General features: G+C 35.7%; 1 protein-coding gene across 1 annotated transcript; it reads left to right on the plus strand.

Annotated features, from left to right (window-relative positions):
* The first annotated feature begins 6,297 nt into the window (after window positions 1-6,297).
* On the plus strand, window positions 6,298-27,888 carry LOC132130763 (nuclear receptor subfamily 5 group A member 2-like). The gene is made up of 7 exons (XM_059542561.1): window positions 6,298-6,524; window positions 7,426-7,544; window positions 8,039-8,180; window positions 10,066-10,811; window positions 19,978-20,097; window positions 20,283-20,430; window positions 27,209-27,888. The coding sequence occupies exons 2-7, from the start codon at window positions 7,443-7,445 to the stop codon at window positions 27,460-27,462; spliced, it is 1,512 nt and encodes a 503-aa protein (XP_059398544.1). The 5' UTR covers window positions 6,298-6,524; window positions 7,426-7,442; the 3' UTR covers window positions 27,463-27,888.
* The last annotated feature ends 37 nt before the right edge of the window (window positions 27,889-27,925 follow it).

A 27,925-nucleotide genomic window follows, 5' to 3' on the forward strand; every position in this document is an offset into this window, starting at 1 on the left:
CATATTTAGCAAACTTAGAGAGTCAGATATCCTCAATCATTTTACAGAATAATAGAGTTCTGTGTGAGTTTTAAGTGAAGATCCTGTTTCCTGTGTCAGGCTCCGCCTCTTCCTGCAGGGAGTGCAGAAATTGTGACTGTTTTTGGCACAGCTCTCCTTCTCTTCCTATTTTCTCTCACTACATTGATTCTCTTTGTAAAAACATGCAATCACATCTTTTACCTTTCCACAACTAGACACATGCAGTTTTGTGTCCAAAAATATGCGAGTCCCTGTAATTTTGCACTATTTACATTAAATATAATGCTAAAAAAATTTTTTAATAATTTTTAAATATCACTCATAGCTCAGCGGACCAGTAGCTAACTAAAATTAATCTCTTTTACATTTTCAAAGGACAAACGTTCTTACATCGGGCAAATTTGTGAAAATGAAAGAATATTATATTAACTGTTCAATCCATTTATTCACAGCAGTGATGAAAACACTGACAGGTACAAGCCAAATATGAACAGTTAATCGTTTCTAAATGTTGTCGGAGTTTGACTGAGAAGCACATGTAATTAAAACGATAGTTTCATATTGTTTAGTAGTTGCTTTTAACTATAAGGTCGTGTTTAAACGTTCAATTTTAGATAGCTTATAACATCTACGGTTATCTAGCCAAGAGTGAGTGCTTCTCTTTTGTTGTTGTCAGTGGCTTTTTGTTTGATTTCTGAGCTTCTTCCAGTATTTTCCACTGATATGTGTTAGAAAAGACTTTACCGTTTCGTTTACAGCCCTTGTTCATTTCCTGCAACTTAATGCAAATCTTACCACTTTTTTATTATTTAAAAAATGCATGTAGTGATTCTGCTACATGCATAACTAGAGAAGGAACTGTTTTGGTGGCTTATCTCATATTATCCACCTTTTTTATAAACAACAAATGGGTGCCGACACTGTTCAACCTGATTAAAAATCATTGCCTAAGTTACAAGCACACCGCCAGCCAGAAGCATTAGACCGAGTTAAATACGAGCTCAGATTCAAAATATGATGTTGCTGACTGCCACAAAAATAAGATTTATTCCTTCAGTTGGCCAACAGTTGATTATATATCCTATAAGAATAAATAATATCCCCTCTAATTAATAATAATAAAACCAGTTTATTGAACATGATATTGCCTTTGCTGCCAATTTTCTGGAAATAGATCTTTCTGTTGATGAGCTACAGTGATTTTTACTACAGATTCCATGCTTTTAGGTACAGCATCAATTAACGACAATAAAAAAATCATGTCCTTTTATGGCTTATTGTTTAGTTTGTCATAGATGAATGTCTAAATGTCTTTATTCAAGTCAAAATGGTATTTATTGTGTGTGGATTAAACTACAATAGGTTACATCAACAAAACCAAGGAATCTATAAAGGTCTGATCGAGTCTCGCATTTATTCAGTTTTCACTTCATGTTTTAGGCTAGTGAACAAACAGCATTCTTTTTAACAAAAAAGAAAAAAAAATAAGTTAATTTCAATTTATGATGCATACATGATGGACAGACACAATCCTTCTGTTATAGAACTACATTGACTGTGACATTTTCGCACACTTCCAACACACAAGCACACTACAGCAAGAGTGTTGAGTATATAAACCATACAAGGTTAGGAATAATAATTTTTACACAAAAGCTGTCAATTAATCTTACATTTAACAAGTACACTTAAGAGGTAAAGTGTAGCCAGTATGAAAACAAGTACTGTTTGTTGATTCCCTCCTCCCCCCAATTTTCATTCTTAATGTTTTTTTTCTTTCTTCTAGTCATATTTTATCATGGAATATCATTTATTAAACTATAGTTAAGTCATGTTGGTGGAAAAGCCACGAAGGTCAAAGACTACAAAGAAGACGCTTCTGAATCTCTCATTTTTTATTTTTAATATCGGAGATAGACATGACAACTCCATTGGACATTCGGGGTTTCGACCTTGCTAGAGTCTTTTTGTTGAGGTGCACATAGTCTCTTTTTGTCACTTAAAATATTTTTTCTTTTTTTTTCTTTTCTGGAACAATATTTTGATGGACAGACCACAGATAAAAAAAATATCAATCGAAGACAGATATCAATCATGTCAGTGAAAAGGTACCAGTGTTGTAAAATAACTAAAGTACAATAATAACCATTATTTTAAGGTTTTTGTTAATATTTTCATAGACTTTAGTCTTTAGGTGCTTTGTTGTCTTAAATTGATTGATATATGTGTATGTGTGTGTGTGTGTGTGTGTGTGTGTGTGTGTGTGTGTGTGTGTGTGTGTGTGTGTGTGTGTGTGTGTGTGTGTGTGTGTGCGTGTGTGTGTGTGTGTGTGTGTGTGTGTGTATAAAATATATTACAGCCATTTATCTTAACATATGCATTAAACACTAGTAAACGATGACAAAGTATTTATTTGGTTATATGATCAATGATTTTGGTGTGGCTAATGTTAATATATTGAATTATAGTAATGTGCCACACACCATAATGTAGAATTATAATGATTTTATCCTATAAATAAATAAATGCAGTCCATTTATAATATATAAAATATCAGAATCAGAATCAGAAAGTTTTATTAATTATAAATATTATACTACTATAATAGTATATATAATAGGGGGTTATATTTTGGCTGACAAAGGGAAGTTGGGAACGGAAGCACAGTGTAAGAATTTCTTGCTTCATTGAAACAATTAGTCGTGCAGTCAGATGCATCATGCATGTGATTATTTCCATCAAACGGCGACATGTGACCTGTGATTTAGTTCGGATGTTGTTCTGGCACTCGCCTGTGTGTGCTACTCAAATATTTTGTGTATTAATTAATATGCTAATGACAAATGAATTTGTGCCTGTCAGCTATTGTATGTATTGTGAGCAAACACATGTTCCACGTGCCATTGATAGAGAATAAAAGCGCAAGGGAACTACGCACAAACAAGATGTCTTCATCACCTCTGCATGTTGGCTGCATCCAAAATGGCATACTTCCCTACTATACTGTAGGCAAAAGGCAGTAGGCGAGCGAATAAGTATATTTGAATCCTCAGTATTCATAAAAAAGTAGGTGAAAATGCTGCCATCAAAGGCTTTGAGTAAGTATAGAAACTATAGAAATGAATAAAACATCTTTTAAATCTCAAGTTGTAGTTGAATTATTGTGACTTCAAACAGAGCTATTAAAGCACATTTCGGAACACGTGTTTGGGTGAACTAACCCTTAAACCCCCCAAATAGAAATATGTGTAAGCATTTATATTATAGTAGTACCTTGAAGAAATAAACTTTAAGAAATAAGCAGCTTTATTAAGCATTTGTGCCAAAGACACACAAAAAAAGAATTTACAAAAATCACATTTTCATTTATTTATTTGGCAGATTATTACAGGGACCCTGGTCCCCCTGCAGCAACCTGGAGAAAAGAGGCATGCTCAAGGACACAAACCATTTCAGTTGTAGCATGTAATTGTAAACATATGAAATGAAATTTGGCAAGAAATGGAATGCTGACAGCCTTAATGTGTAAATGCTTTACAGGTAGTGGTTGCTCATGGACAGCAGGCACACATATGTTTTAAGCAGACACAGTGATAGCCAGATTGTTCTCCCACTCTTGCGTCAGGGTTGTGTGGTTCAGGTGCGTCATCATGGACTTCCTCATCCTCTCTGTGCACTCAGGCAAGGACAGCCTCGATGTCCCTTTCCCATCCATGATCTGATTCAGTCTGACTGCAGTGATGGACGGCAGAGACAGCTGAAGGTGGACACGGTGGTCAGCTGCTTCATCAGAATAAAGCTGCAGAATTGGCTCAGCTGTGTTGAGACTCATGCATAGCTATGGGATATGACAAAACATTACAATTTGTTTGGTTTACTAAAAATCTATAATTAATTATTGGTGAGTAATTGTTGGGGTGAGCCAGCAATGAATTCTGGGGTAATCTTAATTTTTAAGTAATAATACATTATTTATATTTTTCAGTATGAAATCAACAGTCTTCTCCAAAGATGAGATGATCTTTGTGCAGATATTACAAATATTGAAAACACTGAGGAAAAGAGTAGCTTGTGGAGTTACTGATACTATGAGGTGTTTGTGCACCTGTCCCTCTTATTTTCTTTTTATTATTATTACTGCAGAACTTATAATTACATACAAGCAGGAAACATAAATATAATGGGTTTGCATACATCATAGTATGAGGTTATACACACAGAAAAAAGGATTATATATTGGAATGATCATGATATTCATATAACCATGATGATACATAAAAAATACATGTTTTTGTTATTTATTAGCCTGAAACAAGAGAAATTCAACAAGAAAAAAGGAAAATAAATGAGATTTAAGCCAGTTTTGCATGTAGATGAACAATTTTACACATAAAATAAAGAAATTAGCATATTGAAGATATAACAATTTGGGGTTTTTGTAATTAGAAATAATATCTTTAACTGGGTCATTTTAGTAGAGTTAAAATATAAAAACTTAGATCAACACAAAATGTGTTGGTTATACTACAATCAATAAAAGGGCAGCTGTTTCTTCAACAAGACCACAAAATTAACAAATTTCATCAAAATCAAAATATTTACTGATAAATTAATTAAACCTGTCGCTCGTATTTTTTAGGTTGTTCGTCATAGGTCACATGATAACGTCAACATGGAGGATGAAGTCCAGGTCGCATTCATACTTCACGATGATATTTAGAGCTACGTACTCTTTTAGCGCTCGATAATTAAGTAGCCTACTTATTGAAATTAAGTACCTAGTCATTGAGTATGGCACTTCTGATGCAGCCGTTGTCTTTCACTTTCTATATTGATTAAGTGACACAATGACTGATGGGAAATGCGCCATATGGAGGCTGACACTCGTGTGCACGAGTCATGACAGATTCTTTTGTGCTTAGAAGGCCAATACCGATTGCTTCATTAAGAGAGATTAAAAGGTATTAATTTATGCTGTTAATTAGAGTTGCGCAGGACGATTTGATTGATGCAGTGTGAAAACATGCAATGTTACAGCTGTGTGTGTTTCAGGTTTACCATACGTTACTAGGGATAAAATGTCTCCACGAAGATGGTAATATCCAAAATCTTTGTCCTTGTAGGGAAATTTTTTGGTCCCCATTGTGAAACAATCTTATAAATCGTACAGAATGAAGATTTTTGAAAATCTAAAAATGGTGAAAGTTTCCTGTGAGGGGTGGGTTTCGGTGCAGACTTAGAGAAGGGGATAGAAAATACAGTTTGTACAGTATAAAATCATTACGCCTATGGAATATCCCCATAAAGCATGGCAAACCAACGTGTGTGTGTGTGTGTTTATACGTGATTCAAAGGAAACGGTGACTGTCATATGAAAATGCAACGAGGATAGCCTATGAGGATAAATGTTTAAGTGTCAAGAAATAACAGCAATTCTTTGCTTTGATTTTCATTAATAATTTTAATTTAACCTCTTTAAATCGAAATATTTCACGTGTGACCTTTTTTGACACAGGCAAAACATCTGAAAAATCTATTTATGAAAAGGTACATTCTTGCATCACAATAATTCAGTGATACTTTAGTCTTTGAAATGGGTACTATATCTATTTTCGTCGTGTTCTCTTATTTTTTTTTACATGACATTCTTGTAATTAAATGTCTTCTATAGCTCGACGAAAGAAACATTTAGCTACTGGGATTTATTAGTCGAGTATGATTGTGATGAAGATGATGGTGGACCAATCAGATATCATTGGGAGAAAAAGCACGTAAAATAGTAGTTTAATTATTTTATTTATCTTCTAAATTACATGTTTTTTTAAATAAAGAATATATATATAATGAATAAGCTGAAGGTTACATTGAGATGTGAAAGTGATATAAAGGTATATTAAAAAGGAACAAAATCTGTCATTGGAGCAGTGCCTAGACTTGTAATTTTTGTTTTTAGGTGCGTAGTACATTAAAAGGCATATTAGTACCTAAATGGTGCATATTAGTAATTTTTGAAAGAGGACCGGTGACAGCTTTTGTACTTTTTTTCATAAAATAAGATAAATATAGCCTGTCTATATGCATATTAACAACAAAAATAGTTAGGTCGATTTGAAAGCAAAATTGTATAGTTATTTTTAATTATAAAATGATATGCAATTATTCAGAGTTCATTTGAAGCAATGGCTTGGAAACTGTTGTCTCCTCCCTAGTAGCCTACCTGTTGCAGATAGGCGCTTCTTTCTGTCGCTCATCGACTCTTTGTGCGTGTGTGTGTGTGTGTGTGTGTGAATATGAGGGCATGTCTGCTGTGTGAACGCACAAGGCGAAACACTAAAGAGCTGCTGCCCTCGCGCTGTCCTCGCACACATCACGCGGGTTTTTCGGGGAAACATCCACGCACTGAGCCGGCAGGATCGCGCAGTGTGGCGGCTCTGGAGATTAAATTCCACGCGCAGAGATCAGCAGCACTGAAGCACCGCCGAGGAGCAGAGAGTCACTGACAGGTAAGAGTTTCCTTTCACGTCAACTTCACATGCTTTCGTCTCAGTCATTTGAACCTATTTGCATTTCAAACGAAGAATGCGTATTATATTAATAAACTTAAAATTGTAAACCAGGTTCATAACAACAGATGTAACACCCTATATATATATATATATATATATATATAGGCTATATATATAACAAAATAATACAAATAGGCACATGGTAGGCTATTAGTTCTTAAATGACAACGCTGTAATATTTTCTCGTTTACTTAATGTAAGGTGATTAATATTTACTGTTAAAATTCACAAAAATTGCAATACTAAAATGTCAAATATAACATTTTATCAAAAGAAACGTATTTATTAGTGACAGGAACGTGAATACCTGCATGGTGTAGAAAAATGTAGGCAGAAATTGCTAGTAAATTTCCCAAATAAATACAGAAACTATAAGTAGCCTAATAACGTTGAATTTAACGCAAAATTCTAAAGCAGAAGTAGGCCTGCTGAAATCTTTGCTGTATTTACCACTTCTAAAAATATTTTTAGAGTGTAGGCTATATCGGTGTAGCCTATATATTGAATGTGATCGTTTCAATGCCTTATTATTTCATATCACGTTAAACTTAAAATAAAGGTTAGGCCTAGGCCTGCATCTAGCGTCAGCATGGGTTTTACTATTTGGGGGATCAATTTAATACAGACTATTATGTTATGGCGTACATTATTAATATATTGTTTCTCTTTTTATTATTATTATTTCTAGAAAACCTTCAATGTTATTGTGCTGAACCATAGCAAGAACCATATACAACGTTTTCGATCAGAAGAAGGTTGTTTGCTGAACTGAAGAACTGCGATTTTAAAAGTGTGTGTGTGTGTGTGTGTGTGTGTGTGTTGATATGTTTGTGCGCAGGCGCTCGGCGGGGCGGGATGGACTACAGTTATGACACGGACCTGGAAGAGTTGTGTCCGGTGTGTGGGGATAAAGTTTCTGGCTATCATTATGGTTTATTAACCTGCGAGAGCTGCAAGGTATTAAATCAGACGGTTTCAATAGGCTATAGCCTAGTTTAAAACGTTTCGAGTAACCTAAAATCTATCCATAGCATATGTGATGACATTAATCTAAATTATCAGGTTTTTATTGAAGTCTAAAGATCATTTGTTTAATATAAATATTTAATATATTTATCCTGAATAATTTACTGAATTGGCTGAATCAACCTATAGCTAGCAAAGTAGGCTTTTTAAGGGTCAGTTCAAGTAGAAACAGCTATTTAAGATGAGAAATGCAGTGTCCTTTTTTTACATTAGGCACAGACTTTTTTGTCGATGTATTAGATATGACATAAAGAATATTTCGATGTTTTAGTGACTGCGAACACATCACGTAGCCTGTTTATTCATTTTAAGTCACCTTGGGCAATATATCTATAAATATTCTAGCTATGAAATAGCCTTTTAAAATGTTTGTTTTCTTTCTTAGCGTTGTCGAATGTAACAGTTTGTTCCCATTCATTTTAAAGGGTTTCTTTAAGAGGACCGTACAGAATAACAAACGGTACACCTGTGCGGAGAGTCAGGACTGTAAGATTGATAAAACCCAGAGGAAACGCTGTCCGTTCTGCCGCTTCCAGAAATGTCTGAACGTCGGGATGCGGCTGGAAGGTGAACGAAATATGTTTAATCTCACATCCAGTTCAGTATACAACTAGCCTACAGGAATCTGAAATTCAGAAAGGATAATTGTAGACCAAATAGCCTAATAATAAAAAAATATATATTTAATGTAGGCTATACAAATGAAAATATTTAAAACATTTTTAATTTTTAGAGCTGTTTGTTTTTGCTATAGCTTTATATATGTTCTTACTATTTTTTGTTATCTTATCATTCATTATTAGAATCTAAATGTTTATATTATTATCTATAGATAAAGATTGTGACAGCTCAATATCGACAAATTGGATGAAAAATCGATCAAACCATATTTCGAAAGGCATTCGTCTGTTTTAAAAAACGAATAAGAATTTTAATTGCATTGCAACCGTTTGAGTAATTTCAGATGTAGATGTCAAATTAGAGAAAAGAGAAAAAAAAAACAACAGTGAAAAAGAATCGCTGTTCTTGTTGCAAGGTCGCTATTATCTGCTGGCACCTTTGCCTTACCGGCTGCGCGCGCTTCGCTTCTGGATCAAGGTTAAGTATTCATTTAAGCACAGCTCTATTTTTAATCAGTCAGGCTATAGAGGTATTTTTAACTAGTTCGTGAGTTAATAGAAGGACGAATTTTAGAGAGATGGACTAGAAGCAACATGAACACGATCTTCTAAATATAAAGATTCCAATTAGAACCAAATCTGTTAAACAGTTTAATATGAAAGAAGAACCCTATTGAAGTTTCACGAATATCTTATTATCATTTATTTATTTTTAGGAAGAAAGAAAACTTGAAAGCAAGAAAAACTGATTACTGAACCTTTATTTGATATTTATTTGACTATAATTATACAACATTCGATTTTATATTATAATTATGATGTTTACAAAAATATGTGTGTGTGTGTGTGTGTGTGTGTGTGTGTGTGTGTGTATGTGTTTGCATATACAGTACAGACCAAAAGTTTGGACACACCTTCTCATTCAAAGAGTTTTCTTTATTTTCATGACTATGAAAATTGTAGATTCACACTCTTGGCATTCTCTTGATGAGCTTCAAGAGGTAGTCACCTGAAATGGTCTTCCAACAGTCTTGAAGGAGTTCCCCGAGAGATGCTTAGCACTTGTTGGCCCTTTTGCCTTCTGTCTGCGGTCCAGCTCACCCCTAAACCATCTCGATTGGGTTCAGGTCCGGTGACTGTGGAGGCCAGGTCATCTGGCGCAGCACCCCATCACTCTCCTTCTTGCTCAAATAGCCCTTGATGCCTTCAGTGTGACTCTACAATTTTCACAGTCATGAAAATAAAGAAAACTCTTTGAATGAGAAGGTGTGTCCAAACTTTTGGTCTGTGCTGTATATATATATATATATATATATATACACACACACACACACACACACACACACGTGTATATATGTATACACACACACACACACACACACACACACACACACACACACTACAGAACACGTAGCATACTGTTTTTATTATATCCTTTTTGTATAAACCACCTTTTATTCCGACTGACTAATGTGCAATACAATATTTTTAAAATAATATATAATATTACTATACAGTATTGTACTATCAAATATTATAATGCAGTAACTACCATACAATGCTATATTCATTATATATTTCGTACTCTTTGAAGTTGTGTGTGTGCATATATATATATATATATATATATATATATATATATATATATAAATATAATTCAGAACATGTGGCATACTGTTTTATTTTGTATATCCTTTTTGTTAAAATGTGTTTAGACAGATTAAAACATAATTATACAAGAATTTTTATAATGCATTTAAATATCAATATTATACTATAAATTAACATTATTTATTCAGTGTGATGTAATATGGTACGATTTATGCCCACAGCTGTCCGTGCGGATAGGATGCGAGGAGGGCGCAATAAATTTGGCCCCATGTACAAACGAGACCGGGCATTAAAGCAGCAAAAGAAAGCTCTCATCCGGGCGAACGGCTTAAAGATGGAAGCCACGCCCCCTTTGCTGTCATCACCTCAGTCTGACTACAGCTTCAGCACCGCTCTATCCACCCCAGCTACAAAAAACATGCACCCAAACATCGGCACCTCAGTGGCTCCTATCGATTATGAACGCAACCTCTACGCATCCAGTTCCCTGGGCTTGTCTGTCCCCATCCCAGCCCACACCCCTCTGCCAGCACAGTACCCAACGTATCCCACCCTGCCCAGCCGTGCCATCAAGTCAGAGTACACGGACCCCTACACAAGCTCAGAGCACTACACCAGCGCCAGCTCCCCAGAATCCGTTCCAGGCTACACATATGTTGACCAGATGCGAGTGTCGACCAGCCCGCAGCTCGCCCCGCCGGGCTTAACAGTACCACCACTGGTTCTAGAGTTTGTTCGCTGTGAGCAAGATGAGCTGCAGGTGCAAAGTAAGATAAGCGCTCACCTGGCCCACCTGCAGCAGGAACAGAACTCTCGGAGCGTGGCGGCCAATCAGGAACAGAACACACGTCTTGCTGCCAAACAGGAACGGCTCAGCACCTTTGGCCTGATGTGCCACATGGCCGATCAGACGCTCTTCTCTATAGTGGAGTGGGCGCGGAGCTGCATCTTCTTTAAGGAGCTCAAGGTAAGTGTGAACATGAGTGAAACTGAATTCAAAGTGTAGGCCAATGCAAAATGAAAATCCTGTCATCATTTACTCACCTTTCAGTTGCTCCAAACCTATATGAGTTTCTTTCTTGTGCTGAGCACAAAATAAATTAATTTTGAAGAATGTTGAGTTGACGGTAGCCATTGACTTCCATAAGATGTAAAAAAGTCAATGACTAATATTAATTGTTACCAACATTCTTCAAAATATCTTCTTTTGTGTTTAGCAAAAGAAAGAATTTCATACAGGTTTGGAACCACATGAGGGTGAGTAAATAATGACATAATTTTTGGGTGATAATGATTTTGGGACAAATTATTTTTGGGTGAACTATCTTTTTGATAAAACCGCCTTGCATCGTATTTGTGGAACAAAATCCAATGCTTGTTTCTGACAAATTTTGGAGTGCTGATTCCAAAATCATAGTCTGTTTTGCTCAAGCATGTCACTTTTTCTTGCAATGTATGCATTTTTGCCGCCATTTATAAGGTGAAGACATCTTGTATTATGCCACAAAGACATAATTCCTATCTTCCTCTAAGCCAGGTTACAACTATTTGTTCAAAAATGCCTAATCCTGATTCAAGGTTGAAAGTATAGCCAGTGACAAGAAAAGTTATTAGGCATTTTTTCACTTATTTGCATATTGTAAGTTAAATTATAAGAGCAAAGCTGGTACATATATATGGTGCATATATATGGTACATATATATATATATAAATATATATATATATATATATATATATATATATAAATAATCTTAACTCTTAATTCGTAATTCGTATTTTATAAAAAAAAACAACTTTATTGAAGTTTTATTGATATTTCATTTCAGCAGATAAAGTAATATTAGGCCTTTTACAAGCACACACACACACTCACACGCACAATGTTTGCATGAACAGAGTGGATGTGGTTGGCATGATGAAATGATGCTGACATGGAAAACTAGGGAGTGTGTGTGTGTGTGTGTGTGTGTGTTTCCAGATGAAGAGTCCCGGCCTGCTGTGTTTGCTCTGGCTCGTTGTCATGTTTATAATGGCTCAAGCATGTGGACAGTGATGTCTCATGTGACTCAATCAACAGGTGTATTTGAGGAAAGTAATATGGTTGTCTGGTCATTTTAAGCAGATATGGGGTTTTGTAGCATAAATGACACAAATAGCAGGAAACACTGAACTGTAATGATGGTTTGATGTTGAAGGAAAAGCATGGACATAGTAGAGTGAATAATGATAATAGGGCATGTTTTGTGCACATTTAAAAAGATTGATAAGATTTATTTTTTATTTTTTGATTAATGTTTTTGAGCATAAGATGTCTGGATTTATTTGTTCTAAAATACAGTAAAAACTGTAATATTGTGAAATATTCACAAAAAATATGCTCAAGGAACATTTCTTCTTATTATGAATGTTGAAAACAGTTGTGCTGCTTAATATTTAGGTGGAAACAGTTATACATTTCTTTCTGGATTCTTTGAATAGAAATGTAAAACAATCAGCATTTATTTGAAATAGAAATATTTAGCAACATTAAAAAATAAAAAGTATTTACAGTCACTTTTGATTCATTAAAACTGTGATTAATTATGAAAACTATTTGCCTGATGCGGAATTTTCATGACGCATTAATACATTCTGAATTGAAGGGGGTCGTTTCTTGCATACTGTATTTCTACTTTATTTATTTATTTTATGATTGTAGAAGTCTGTATTTAATGTTAAATCGAAATGCTGAGATATATTTCAGATTCACTTCAGAGGGCTCAACATTTTCAGGACAATCATAAATTGAGAGCTTCGGTTATATTCTGTCCATTATGAACCGTGGAATTGAGGGGTCTTTAAATAAAACACTTGAGTTTTGGTGGTCCTGAAGAGCTCTTTAAATAAACTCAAGAGTGTTTGTTGTCTTAAAGGAAATAGAGGATATACTCCTTTCTTTTGTTCATTCTGAGCTCCTGTCGCTCTCTGTAGTGTTTCCAAACTTTGCTGACAATGCATGAACACAATAACATTACAGATTTTCAGTCACACACACACAATATACATAGTAACACTGGCCATTATTCACACACACACACACACACACACACACACACACACACACACACACACACACACACACACACACACACACACACACACACACACACACACACACACACACACACACACACACACATAGACAGTGATACACTGTGAATTTTATACACACATAATGGAATAAACTTCTCAACACGCACACACACGTGTTGGGATGTGTGGACTTTCATAGGTGTGATGGTTTTTATACTGTACAAACTGTGCTTTTCAATCGCCCTACACAAGCCTACACCTAAACCTACCACTCACCGAAGACTTTGTGCATTTTTTGATTTAATTACAATTCTATTAAATAAAACACCAATTAGTACGTTTTTTAGGCCTTTGGAATTAAATGTACACAGAAAGTGTCCTCATAAACCACACAAACCAGTGCACACACACACTCACTGACACACACACACACACACTGACACACAAATAGAAATAAACAGAGGCTTAAAAAACAATAGGAAGGCTAAATTATTATCTGAAATAATATTTATTTATTTATTAAATTTTAGTGCAATTTTTGCTTCTCAGTACCCGTGTGTGTGTGTGTGTGTGTGTGTGTGTGTGTGTGTGTGTGTGTGTGTGTGTGCCCCCGTGCGCACGTGTGTGTGGGGGTTTAGCAACAGCATTCCATTCCAGATAAGGCGAGAATGTGTCCATGTGTTCAGTCTGGCTGAAGAGTTTTCTTATTCAACCAGTCTCACTCTTTTTAATTCGTCAGATTCCTCCAGAAAATAGTTGTAATATTTTAAATAATAGTTAACTGACTATTATTCGCTCCTAAAAGTTTCCAATTAGAAACAAAGTCGTTTTTCTACTCTGATGTAATAAGAAAACCGTTTTACATGAAAGCTTTTTATTTTATAATTCTTTAGAAACCAATACGCTGATCTGAAGAACTTAAGGAACTTTTTTTAATCTTCAAAGGAGCCAATGGAAATAACATTCTTTGCAGAATCTAAGAACTATTGAAGAATCTTTCATTTTAAGAGAGCTGATATTTCTGTTCTCACTGATTTATAAATACCAGTAAAATCAATATTTACCTCCACTTTTCAATCCTTTATAGACAATAATCAGTGAAGTACTGTTGTGCAGGGTTATCATTAACTAAAACTAAAATGAAAACCATAAAAATAATCGGTTAACTGAGATAAACTCAAATATAAAAACTTAAATTTATTATTATTTTATTTCAGCTAGTTTCGAAGGCAACATTTCTCATTTTGACTCAGTTTTACTTGAAATTTTACAAAAAGCTAAAAATGAATAAAAAACTAATTAAAAAAATTATTAAAATAACAAAAACACTCAGCAAAATTACTTAAACTTTAACTAAAATTACAGTGAAAATTTACAATATAAAAATTAAATATAATAAAAAATATGAACAATATTATAGTATGAGTGAAACTAAAATAACACTCTTGTGTTGCATTCTCAGAAAAAAAGGTACAAAAGCTGCACCTTGGGCAGTATCCTTTCATAAATTACTAATATTCACCATTTAGGGTAAATAAGGCACAAAAGTGTACCTTTTATAAAGGCATCACACCAGGTTTTATACCTTTTGAGAGTGTACACAGTCATGGTGTCAGTGGGTAATACCATGGTATTTTGATTTAGGCATATAGCTGTACCAAACTACCATATTCATACTGAGCTACGGAGACACTATGGTAGTTTTTGTAGGTGACATGACTGCGCTAAACACACTAAGACAGGATGCTGTAACACCATCATCACTTCCTCTGTTTGTGCTGATAGACTGTTTCCACTTCACACTGTTACCTGAACAGGTGTGTGCACAGATACACCGGATGTGAAGTGTCAGTTTATTTACCCTCTGAAGACAAATATATGCAGTGTGTGTCTGACAGTTTGAAAGATGTTTAGGATGGATTGTGTGCATCTCAATCTACAGCCAGTCTCTAGCAATGTTCAGAAAAGCATACTACCAAATTTGCAGACAGTGTGTATTATGTTTTGTGTTTGTTGTTTTTTGTATGCCTGCAATACTCTGATGACTTCAGAAGTTTGGGATTGATATTATTTTTATTATTGATATATTATATCTTTTAGATTGACTAAGGCTGCAATGTAATGTAAAAAAAGCAAAGTCTGTAATGTTATGAACTATTATTACAGTTTTAAATAAGTATTCTTTTTGAATATATTATAAAAATGTAATTTATTCCTGTGATGTAAAGATGAATTTTCAGCATCATAATGCCAGGCTTCAGTGTCACATGATCTTTCATTCTAACATGCTGATTTGCTGCTCAAGAAATATTTCTGATTATTATCATCAGTGCTGAAAACAGTTGTGTTCCATATTTGTGGAAATGGTGATACGATTTTTTTTCAGTACTCTTTGTTGAATAGAAAGTTTAAAGAACAGTATATATTTGAAATAGAAATCTTTAATAACGTTATAAATGCCTTTACTGTCACATTTGATCAGTTTAATATGTCCTTGCTGAATAAAAGTATTACTTTCTTTATTCGTTAATAAATAAAAACAAAACTGTCCCATGAAAATACCTATTTAATCATTAAACCAGCCATGATTTTCAAAAATTTCCTTCAAGTTAAGACATTTTAACACAAAAAGCAAATAAATAAATTTATGTAACTAACCAAACAATATATATTGTAACTGAATGACGGATACCTCTCAATTAATTAAAGTTGAAGCCATGTTAAAAAAGCATCATATTGATATCTGCAAATTGTCTGTTATTGCCAAATTCATTCTGTTTATAATATTTTAAAGTCAACAAGAAATGGAAATTGGTCATAATGATTTTCTTAATGCATATTTTTCTAGTTATATTTTAACCATTTATTTGGTCATGTTATTACATGGTCATGTCTTCACACACACACACACACACACACACACACACACACACACACACACACACACACACACACACACACACACACACACACACACACACACACACACACACACACACACACAGAAGTATACAGTTATATTGAGCAGTAATAAAGTATGTGGTATATTGTAAACAGCTATACTGATCAGTATAACCAATACACCAAATCTGCTTTATGAATGTAGCTCCTTTCACCTGTGGTCTTTTTGTGAGTTTTACTTCCACATTCACACAACTGGACATTTGTGTCCTTGTGGGTCAAAATCTCAAATTCCTGCAACACAAAAAGAGGAAGGTTGATTTGAGAAAGATACAATGGAGATAGAAATAGCAACAAGAATAAAGCCTGTGTTGTGGAAGTCTGGGGCTGCGAGCAGGTATTATCATTGATAAATGAGGGTTGCAAAATACATGCTGACATGCTGACAAGGAAGTGTTGTGGCGTTAAAGTGTGGATGTGAATGTGGATGTGTCTGTGTGTGATTTCTGAGTCAACAGCTATTGCTGAGAAATGGACAAGGGTCTTGTTTTACTCATAATCTTTTCAGAGCAAAGCTTTTTCTCTGTCCCATATAATAGCCCACACTGGGTTGCCAAGGGCATCTGACACTCTCCAAAAGCGGCCTCACACAGCACTTATGGTGATGACGCCGAGGACAAGCTGAAAAATGCTAGTACACTAATGGTAGTAAGTTGCAGGTTCAGTATTCAAAAGGGAAGTCCTTACTGTAGCCCTTAGCATCATTTCTTTTGTTGATTTATTTTTTTGGGGCTTTTGTCACTTTAACTAATAAACCTATTTTTCTTGACCTATATAGCTATATAAGGAATAGTTGACCCCAAAATGAAAATTTCCTGAAAAATTACTCAACCTCGCAGACCATTGAAGATGTAGATCTTTAGTGTTTTTCTTCAGTGGAACAGATGTGGAGAAATTTAGAACTTAGCATTAGTATATTGTTTACCAGTGCAGTGAATGGGTGCCATCAGAATGAGAGTCAAAACATCTGATAAAAACATCACAATAATCCACAAGTAATCCACACCACTCTAGTCCACCAATTAATGTCTTGTGAAGGGAAAAGCTGTCATTAAGGCGTTTTAACTTTAAACCATTGGCCAAATACGAGTTCATAATTCAGAATGCTTCAACGCTTCCTCTAGTGAAAAAGTCTTGTCTCCTATTGTCCTCTTACATCAAAATGCATTGACATTATGTGACCCTGGAGCACAAAACCAGTCTCAAGTCGCTGGAGTATATTTTCTTGCAATAGCCAAAACAACATTGTATGTGTCAAAATTATCAATTTTTCTTTCATGGCAAAAATCATTAGGATATTAAGTAAGATTATGTTCCATGAAGATATTTTGTACATTTCCTACCATAAATATATCAAAACTTAATCTTTGATTAGTAATATGCATTGCTAAGAATTCATTTGGCCAACTTTAAAGGCTATTTTTTCAGTATTTAGATTTTTTTGCACCCTCAGATTTCAGATTTTCAAATAGTTGTATTTTGGCCTAATATTGTCCGATCCTAATAAACCAAACATCAATGTTAAGCTTATTTATTCAGCTTTCAGATGATGTATAAACCTCAGTACCGTTTGGCTGGTTTTATGGTCCAGGGTCACATATTTGTTCAGAACAGTTTTGGACTGTTTTTGCATGTAAACAGTACTTGATCTGTGCATATTTCTCTCCTGATTCAGACAAAATGACATTTTCACTGGAGACAGCATTATTATGGATTGAGGACTTGGTAGTAGAGGTTTAAATTTAAAATACATTAATGATGCATTTGTTCTTAAAACTCTTTTTGCATTTAAATGATGGACTGGAGACTGAATTATTGCAATGTATTTATCAGCTGTTTTAACTCTCATTCTGACGGCACCCATTCACTGCAGAGGATGCATTTTAATTTGTTTGTTTGTTAATTTCTTTGCATTATTAATGCACAGTTTTAATAGGAATGAATAGGAAATGAGGGCATTTTAATGTGCTGCTGCTGTGCACTTGATTCTGTATCATTTTCAGTGTGTCATTTTGTAGTGCATTTTCAGATACATTCTGGTTATCTAGTTTTGTGGTAGCACTTTTAATGTCACTCTGAACATGAGGTAGCAGTTATAACATTGCTTCTACCTTCAGCAGGTTCTCTCCTACCAGCAGGTTCACTTCAGGCTAATAAAAGTGTTATGTTTGTACATAAAGGCAACTGGAAATGCAGAAAGATTTTCTTCTCAAGTATGAAATGACTTGCTTCAAAAGAGCTTTAGTCTGAAGCTGTTTCTTTGTATTCTAACTAACATCAAAATATTCACTAGCCGTAGCTACTTCAGCAAGCTTAAATAAGCTATAGCATTACTTGCTTTTAATTTTTATTTTTTTCAAATGACAAGGTTAAAAGCATAGATGAAAAATGATAATATCACCATTTACTCACCCATATTTCAACCCCATGTTTATTTCATTTGCATTTTGAGTGAACTATAAAGACATATATTTGATTTTCACATTTAATAGGTTGCTTGCAACTAATCAGCTGATTACATAACTACAAAAATGTCATTCTTTAGAATTGAAATGATTTGTTTAGAGAATGGTGAAGTGGTATTTAATAACATTCAACCTAAGTATTGCTTTCCACTGTTTGCATGGAAATATTTGCATGTGTGTTTTTGTTGATCGTGTAGCAGTGTAACACAATGTACCTGCGTATCTACAGCAACGTACAGACTCCAGCTTCCTTCACTGTGTGCAGATCTCTCGTCATGGCAACAGGAGTGTGGAATTAAGGGAGTGGTGGAGCTGCCATCCAATTCTATGCACTTTAAAAAATAACAACTGCGTTTCTGCTGCAATTAACTGTGCCACCTCGGGAGGCTCCTGAAGGGTCACGAATCTTGTATGCAACAGTGAGCTCAAAGTTGTTTAGGTAGAATTATTTCATCTGCATAATTGCCTACTTTCAATCCAATTCCACCTGCTTGGACTGTGACTAGGCACAATAGAGGTTGGCTGTTAAATTAAGACCTGACTCATATCTCTGCTAACCTGAATGATGGTTAAGTCCATTCTCTTTCATTTTTATACAGAAACTCAATGCTTTTGTGTTGGTGGTAGAAAACTTGCAACTCTCTGGAAATTTTGTGTGGGCGAGGCTTCTTTTAAACAAGTCTGAATGTGTATTTGGTAGGCACAATGACACATTCACATTGTATTGCACCAAATATGAATATATTTATATATATATATACAGTACAGACCAAACGTTTGGACACACCTTCTCATTCAAAGAGTTTTCTTTATTTTCATGACTATGAAAATTGTAGATTCACACTGAAGGCATCAAAACTATGAATTAACACGTGGAATTATATATGGAATTATATACATAACAAAAAAGTGTGAAACAACTGAAAATATGTCATATTGTAGGTTCTTCAAAGTAGCCACCTTTTGCTTTGATTACTGCTTTGCACACTCTTGGCATTCTCTTGATGAGCTTCAAGAGGTAGTCACCTGAAATGGTCTTCCAACAGTCTTGAAGGAGTTCCCCGAGAGATGCTTAGCACTTGTTGGCCTTTTTGCCTTCTGTCTGCGGTCCAGCTCACCCCTAAACCATCTCGATTGGGTTCATGTCCGGTGACTGTGGAGGCCAGGTCATCTGGCGCAGCACCCCTTCACTCTCCTTCTTGGTCAAATAGCCCTTGATGCCTTCAGTGTGACTCTACAATTTTCATAGTCATGAAAATAAAGAAAACTCTTTGAATGAGAAGGTATATATATATATATATATATATTTTTTTTTTTAAACTTAATTTAGCATTTATAGAGAAACAGTTGAGATTCACGAATTAAGTCAAATATAACTAATATAAAAATATAAACAAATATAAATATGGTGTAACTGTAAATTAATATGAAATAGTGTTAAATAATAATTATCAATAAATGTAACTCCATTAAATTTCCTGAACTATGAAAGGGCAACTTCTGAGCAACAATATTTTATAACAAATAAATTATAATTAATAAAAAGTATAAAAATCTACATAATGCACACATACAAATATTTGGAAATTAATTTGTGTCTGCTTTCATTCATTCACTTTCTCTTTGCTACACAGGTGGGAGATCAGATGAAGCTGCTGCATAATTGCTGGAGTGAGCTGCTTGTGCTGGACTACATCACCAGACAGTTGCATCATGGGAAAGAGGACAGTGTGCTTCTCATCACAGGACAGGAGGTAACACACACACACACACACACACACACACACACACACACACACACACACACACACACACACACACACACACACACACACACACACACACACACACACACACTCACTCATTTGAAATAGACCCAATAGGCACATATGTAGTTGATCTGTTGATTTCATGTAGTATATGTCTATGTGTGTGTCAGGTTGAGCTTGGGTCCTTACTGGCCCAGGCAGGGGTCACTCTGAGCGGGATGATACAGAGAGGTCAGGAGCTGGTGCACCGTCTACGAGAGCTTCAGCTGGACCGCAGAGAAACCGCCTGTCTCAAATACCTCATCCTCTTCAACCCTGGTGAGACAACAACACATGAATATCAGCTTAAACCAGAGAATTATGATTCTAAAATGAGTCTTGGTAATGTGATTATTAAACTTGGTAAAAAAATATTAAAAATTTAAAATAAATACCGGGAGAAATAGTCTGCACCTATAATGTTAGTCAAGGACTTTCATATGTAAATAACTTTGATAAGATTGGCTGATGTCTTTCCATGTGAACTACTAGGTTTGCATGGACATTCATTTATACAGTTCAAACCTTTGGGGATTTTTTTACTTTTTAAATTTTTTTTTTTGTATTATTATTATTACAATTTAAAACAACTGTTTTCTAATTAAATATATTGCAAAGCAGAATTTTCAGCATCATCACTCCAGTCTTCAGTGACGATCCATTAGAAATCATTCTAATATGCCAAATTTGCTGCCCCAGAAACATTTTTACAACTTATTACTATATGTTAAAAACAGTTGTGCTGCTTAATATTTTTCTGGAAACCATGATACTTTTTTCAAGATTCTTTGATGAATAGAAAGTTTAATGTCAATGTCAATGTCACCTTTATTTATATAGCGCTTTAAACAAAATACATTGCGTCAAAGCAACTGAACAACATTCATTAGGAAAACAGTGTCAATAATGCAAAAATGATAGTTAAAGGCAGTTCATCATTGGATTCAGTTATGTCATCTCTGTTCAGTTAAATAGTGTCTGTGCATTTATTTGCAATCAAGTCAACGATATCGCTGTAGATGAAGTGTCCCCAACTAAGCAATCCAGAGGCGACAGCGGCAAGGAACCGAAACTCCATCGGTGACAGAATGGAGAAAAAAAACCTTGGGAGAAACCACGCTCAGTTGGGGGGCCAGTTCTCCTCTGACCAGACGAAACCAGTAGTTAAATTCCAGGCTGCAGCAAAGTCAGATTGTGCAGTCTGAGTGTGTCATCTGTTTCCTGTGGTCTTGTCCTGGTGCTCCTCTGAGACAAGGTCTTTACAGGGGATCTGTATCTGGGGCTCTAGTTGTCCTGGTCTCCGCTGTCTTTCAGGGATGTAGAGGTCCTTTCTAGGTGCTGATCCAGCATCTGGTCTGGATACGTACTGGATCCGGGTGACTGCAGTGACCCTCTGATCTGGACACAGACTGGATCTGGTGGCCACGGTGACCTCGGAACAAGAGAGAAACAGACAAATATTAGCGTAGATGCCATTCTTCTAATGATGTAGCAAGTACATAGGTTGTTATGGGAAGTGTTTCCGGTTCCGGTTTACCTAATTAATGCAGCCTAAAAATCCTTTAACGGATTTGGATAATAAAAGCATATTAGTATGTTATGTGTATGCCAGGTTAAAGAGATGGGTCTTTAATCTAGATTTAAACTGCAAGAGTGTGTCTGCCTCCCGAACAATGTTAGGTAGGTTATTCCAGAGTTTGGGCGCCAAATAGGAAAAGGATCTGCCGCCTGCAGTTGATTTTGATATTCTAGGTATTATCAAATTGCCTGAGTTTTGAGAACGTAGCGAACGTAGAGGATTATAATGTAAAAGGAGCTCATTCAAATACTGAGGTGCTAAACCATTCAGGGCTTTATAAGTAATAAGCAATATTTTAAAATCTATGCGATGCTTGATAGGGAGCCAGTGCAGTGTTGACAGGACCGGGCTAATATGGTCATACTTCCTGGTTCTAGTAAGAACTCTTGCTGCTGCATTTTGGACTAGCTGTAGTTTGTTTACTAAGCGTGCAGAACAACCACCCAATAAAGCATTACAATAATCTAACCTTGAGGTCATAAATGCATGGATTAACATTTCTGCATTTGACATTGAGAGCATAGGCTGTAATTTAGATATATTTTTGAGATGGAAAAATGCAGTTTTACAAATGCTAGAAACGTGGCTTTCTAAGGAAAGATTGCGATCAAGTAGCACACCTAGGTTCCCAACTGATGACGAAGAATTGACAGAGCAACCATCAAGTCTTAGACAGTGTTCTAGGTTATTACAAGCAGAGTTTTTAGGTCCTATAATTAACACCTCTGTTTTTTCAGAATTTAGCAGTAAGAAATTACTCGTCATCCAGTTTTTTATATCGACTATGCAATCCATTAGTTTTTCAAATTGGTGTGTTTCACCGGGCTGCGAAGAAATATAGAGCTGAGTATCATCAGCATAACAGTGAAAGCTAACACCATGTTTCCTGATGATATCTCCCAAGGGTAACATATAAAGCGTGAAGAGTAGCGGCCCTAGTACTGAGCCTTGAGGTACTCCATACTGCACTTGTGATCGATAGGATACATCTTCATTCACTGCTACGAACTGATGGCGGTCATATAAGTACGATTTAAACCATGCTAATGCACTTCCACTGATGCCAACAAAGTATTCAAGTCTATGCAAAAGAATGTTGTGGTCAATTGTGTCAAACGCAGCACTAAGATCCAATAAAACTAATAGAGAGATACACCCACGATCAGATGATAAGAGCAGATCATTTGTAACTCTAAGGAGAGCAGTCTCAGTACTATGATACGGTCTAAATCCTGACTGGAAATCCTCACATATACCATTTTTCTCTAAGAAGGAATATAATTGTGTGGATACCACCTTTTCTAGTATCTTGGACAGAAAAGGGAGATTCGAGATTGGTCTATAATTAACTAGTTCTTTGGGGTCAAGTTGTGGTTTTTTGATGAGAGGCTTAATAACAGCCAGTTTGAAGGTTTTGGGGACATGTCCTAATGACAATGAGGAATTAATAATAGTCAGAAGAGGATCTATGACTTCTGGAAGTACCTCTTTCAGGAGCTTAGATGGTATAGGGTCTAACATACATGTTGTTGGTTTAGATGATTTAACAAGTTTATACAATTCTTCCTCTCCTATGGTAGAGAATGAGTGGAACTGTTCCTCAGGGGGTCTATAGTGCACTGTCTGATGTGATACTGTAGCTGACGGCTGAATGGTTGCAATTTTATCTCTAATAGTATCGATTTTAGAAGTAAAGTAGTTCATAAAGTCATTACTGCTGTGGTGTTGGGAAATGTCAACACTTGTTGAGGCTTTATTTTTCGTTAATTTAGTCAATGTATTGAATAAATACCTGGGGTTATGTTTGTTTTCTTCTAAAAGAGAAGAAAAGTAATCGGATCTAGCAGTTTTTAATGCTTTTCTGTAGAATATGTTACTTTCCCGCCAAGCAATACGAAATACCTCTAGTTTTGTTTTCCTCCAGCTGCGCTCCATTTTTCGGGCTGCTCTCTTTAGGAGCTCTCTGTTTTCCTTAACCTTCCTTAAGCGTAAAGGAGCAACTTTATTTAAAGTGCTAGAAAAGAGAGAGTCCATAGTTTCTGTTACATCATCAAGTTGTTCTGAGGTTTTGGATATGCTAAGGAATTTGGATACATCAGGAAGATAACTTAAAAAGCAGTCTTTTGTGTTAGAAGTGATGGTTCTTCCATACTTGTAACAAGAAGTAGAATTTACAATTTTGGCTATATGAATTTTGCAAAGAACTAAATAATGATCTGAGATATCATCACTTGGCTGAATAATTTCAACACCATCAACATCAATTCCATGTGACAGTATTAAATCTAGAGTATGATTTCGACAATGAGTAGGTCCTGAAACGTGTTGTCTAACACCAATAGAGTTCAGAATGTCTATAAATGCTGATCCCAATGCATCGTTTTCATTATCAACATGGATATTAAAATCACCAACTATTAAAACTTTATCTGCAGCCAGAACTAACTCAGATGTAAAATCACCAAACTCTTTAATAAAGTCTGTATGGTGCCCTGGTGGCCTGTATACAGTAGCCAGTACAAACATAACAGGGGATTTATCATTAACATTTGTTTCTTTGGATAATGTTATATGAAGTACCATTACTTCAAACGAGTTATACTTGTAGCCTGCCCTCTGAGAAATAACGTTGTTATAAATTGAAGCAACACCTCCACCTTTGCCTTTTAGACGTGGCTCATGTTTATGACAGTAATCTTGGGGGGTGGACTCATTTAAAATAATGTAATCCTCAGGTTTTAGCCAGGTTTCTGTCAAACAGAGTACATCTATATTATGATCAGTGATCATATTATTTACAAAAAGTGTTTTCGTAGAAAGGGATCTGATATTCAATAAGCCAAGCTTTATCATTTGTTTATCCATATTGCTTCTGTTTTTTATTTGTTGAACCTCAATTAAATTGTTAATCTTAACTTGGTTTGGACGTTTTTTGTATTTTCTAGTTCGGGGAACAGACACAGTCTCTATAGTGTGATATCTAGGTGAAAGAGTCTCTATGTGCTGAGAATTAACTGACCTCTGTGACGGGAGGCAGCTAGCAGATGGTCGGTTTAGCCAGTCTGTCTGCTTCCTGGTCTGGGCCCCAGTTAGTCAAGTATAAACACTAAGACTATTTGCCATATTTCTAGAGAGAAGAGTGGCGCCACCCCAGGAGGGATGAAGACCATCTCTTTTAAACAGGTCAGGTCTGCCCCAAAAGCTCGTCCAATTGTCTATGAAACCTATGTTATTCTGTGGGCACCACTTAGACATCCAGCCATTGAGTGATGACAATCTGCTATGCATCTCATCACCACGGTAAGCAGGGAGGGGACCAGAGCATATTACAGTGTCTGACATCGTGCTTGCAAGTTCACACACCTCTTTAATGTTATTTTTAGTGATCTCCGACTGGCGAAGTCGAACATCATTAGCGCCGGCATGAATAACAATCTTACTGTATTTACGTTTAGCATTAGCCAGCACTTTTAAATTTGCCAAGATGTCAGGCGCTCTGGCTCCCGGTAAACATTTGACTATGGTGGCTGGTGTCTCTATATTCACGTTCCGTACAATAGAATCACCAATAACTAGAGCACTTTCATCAGGTTTCTCAGTGGGTGCATCACTGAGTGGGGAGAACCTGTTTAATGTTTTGATCGGAACAGAAGAGCGGTGTTTTGACCCACGACTACGCTGCCTCACCGTCACCCAGTTGCCCTGCTGCTGGGGCTCTGTTTCCGGAACCGAACAATGTACAGGAATCCCTGAGCTAGACGCATCCAAAGCCGTATCTAGAGCCCTAACATTTTTTTAAAACAGCCTTTATTTCAAATAGAAACCATTTGCAAAATCATAAATGTATTTACTGTGACTCCAATCAATTTATTGTGTCCTTGATTAATAACAGTAGCCTATTTAGAAAAAAATAAATCTTTGCACTACTCCATTAATGTGCTTATGGTTTTGACATCATAGGCTAATCAAGATGATTTTAGCAGTTTATATTTTGTGGAGGAATAATGAATCATGGCTATTAATAATATATATATATGTATTTTTAAATTAGAATTTACTGTTTCAAAACACACACAAAAACTTTCCCATGATAGGCTATGTCATTTTTATTAAGATTGTGTGCCAAAATCTCGTTTAAGTAAATGTTTCGCTTACACTTGTTGTATTCTTCTAACGTGATTGGCTGACAGATTGATAACTTTATTTCAGTTATGTGCATGTATCATTCGATTCCTAGTAGGATTTCTTATAATTTTTTATTTAATTATGTTTCCCTTAACATGTTCCGCTAAACTGAATGAGTTTTAGTCCTTTACTAATTCCAGAGGCCAAAACTTCCTATTAGGCCTAATGAGGAAAAGGCGTGAAATTTCTTTCTTTTTTTCTAACCCTCTTCTCCGTTCAGAAATGCTGCTGCTGTTTTTAATAGTTTAATATAAAAGACATTTTCATAGGCTCGGCGTCAACGCCTGTCACCCCGTCCTCTGCGTCTTATTGAGCGTATCCATATTTCCTCTGCTGGGGTTTGACCGAGGCTAATTAACTTCTCAAAAGATGAATATTGCATTGATTTCCAGCTCCTCTAACAAGGACGCGCGTGTATCGGGCTATTTGTTGTAAGTGGCAGCGTGTTTTGTGTGGCGTGGGGTGCGCGGTAACTGGGTAATGGGCTTAATTAAAATGAAAGCCTGCTGAATTGCTCCCGTTTACAAAGGCAGGGAGCCGGACCCCGTATCTGCTCGGAGACGCACACACATCGTCTACAGCGAGACTCCGGCTCAAAAGAAGTTTAATGGATTGACCCCATATTGGTCCACGCCGCCATGGAAAAATGCTCCTTTATTGTTCGCGTTCTCTTAAGTGAGAGCAATTTAGCCCCGACAAAAGCTGCTTTTCATAATAAGAGTGCCTGAGAGCTGTGTGCGCGCGCGTGTTTGTATTTGTGTGCGTTCAGAAAGTGCTTGAAAACCCATTTTCCACTCATGCAGTCTTTATTGAGACTCCATCAGTGTTGCAATGGCAACTAGCTAAAATTTGTATTAGTTTTGAAAAATATGTTCACATTGTATATATATATAATAGTTATTTTAATTATAATTCAAATTAAAAGAAATAAATGATGTTGCCTTGGCATAGAATGTTTTTTATGTCTGTATAGTATTTAATTGTTTAGTTATTTATTTAGTTTTAGTTATTTTAGTTCGTGTTTTGTTATTTTATTTCAACAAACTAAATGAAAATGAATAATGTTGCTTTGGCAACTATATATATATATATATATATATATATATATATATATATATATATATATATATATATATATATATATATATATATATTTCAGTAAATTTTTTTCTTATTTTTAGTTTATTTACAATTTAAAAATATGTAAATTTTATACATAGAAGTAAAAGTAATGTAAATGTTTTTATAGTTTTAGTTAACGATAATAACCCTGCTGCCTCTCTGTAACTGCAGATGTGAAACTGCTGGAAAACCAGCCTTATGTGGAGAGCGTGTACGAGCAGGTGAACGCTGCGCTGTTGGAGTACACACTGTGTGCGTATCCGCAGTTCCTGGACAGGTTTACCCAGATTCTGCTGCGCCTTCCCGAGCTCAGAGCACTGAGCACACAAGCCGAAGACTACCTGTGCTACAAACACCTGAGCGGAGAGGTGCCATGCAACAACCTCCTCATAGAAATGCTGCATGCCAAGAGAACCTGCATCTGACACACACACATTCATAGGCCTGATTCCTTTTGCAGAGGGCACTTTTATCGACCAGATGTTTCGCAGCAGTCGTCTTTCACACACAGAAAACCTCATCAACCATGCCACTGTGTTTCTGAAAGGGAAGAGGGGAGATATCAGTGTTAATGACTATGTTTAAAATATAGAGCGCTGCAATGATGACCTATTTTTGTTGGCCAAACAGGAAGTTAGCATTAACCTGGTTTCTTTGACAAAAACCCAATAAGAATTTTCAATTGGTTTTTGGATTATTGTAGAAAATAAGCTCTATGAGCAACAAATTTAAAAACACACATGCACACACAAGCATGTATTACTGTATTTTATGTCATAGAATAAAACATGAACATATCTTGAGCTTGTGTTAAACATAGACCTTATTTTAGTCATATTAACCGATTTAAAACTCCGAACCGGAAGTGCTTCATAAAATGCTTGTTTC

Source organism: Carassius carassius, chromosome 47, assembly GCF_963082965.1.
Source record: "Carassius carassius chromosome 47, fCarCar2.1, whole genome shotgun sequence".
In the NCBI taxonomy this organism is placed as follows: domain Eukaryota; kingdom Metazoa; phylum Chordata; class Actinopteri; order Cypriniformes; family Cyprinidae; genus Carassius; species Carassius carassius.

Bases quoted from the DNA above. Each gene is read 5' to 3' on its own strand.
- LOC132130763 (XM_059542561.1), top strand. From the start codon at position 7,443: ATGGACTACAGTTATGACACGGACCTGGAAGAGTTGTGTCCGGTGTGT. The intron at 8,181-10,065 runs GTGAACGAAATA...TTATGCCCACAG, and splicing joins CGTCGGGATGCGGCTGGAAG to CTGTCCGTGCGGATAGGATG. The intron at 10,812-19,977 runs GTAAGTGTGAAC...TTTGCTACACAG, and splicing joins TCTTCTTTAAGGAGCTCAAG to GTGGGAGATCAGATGAAGCT.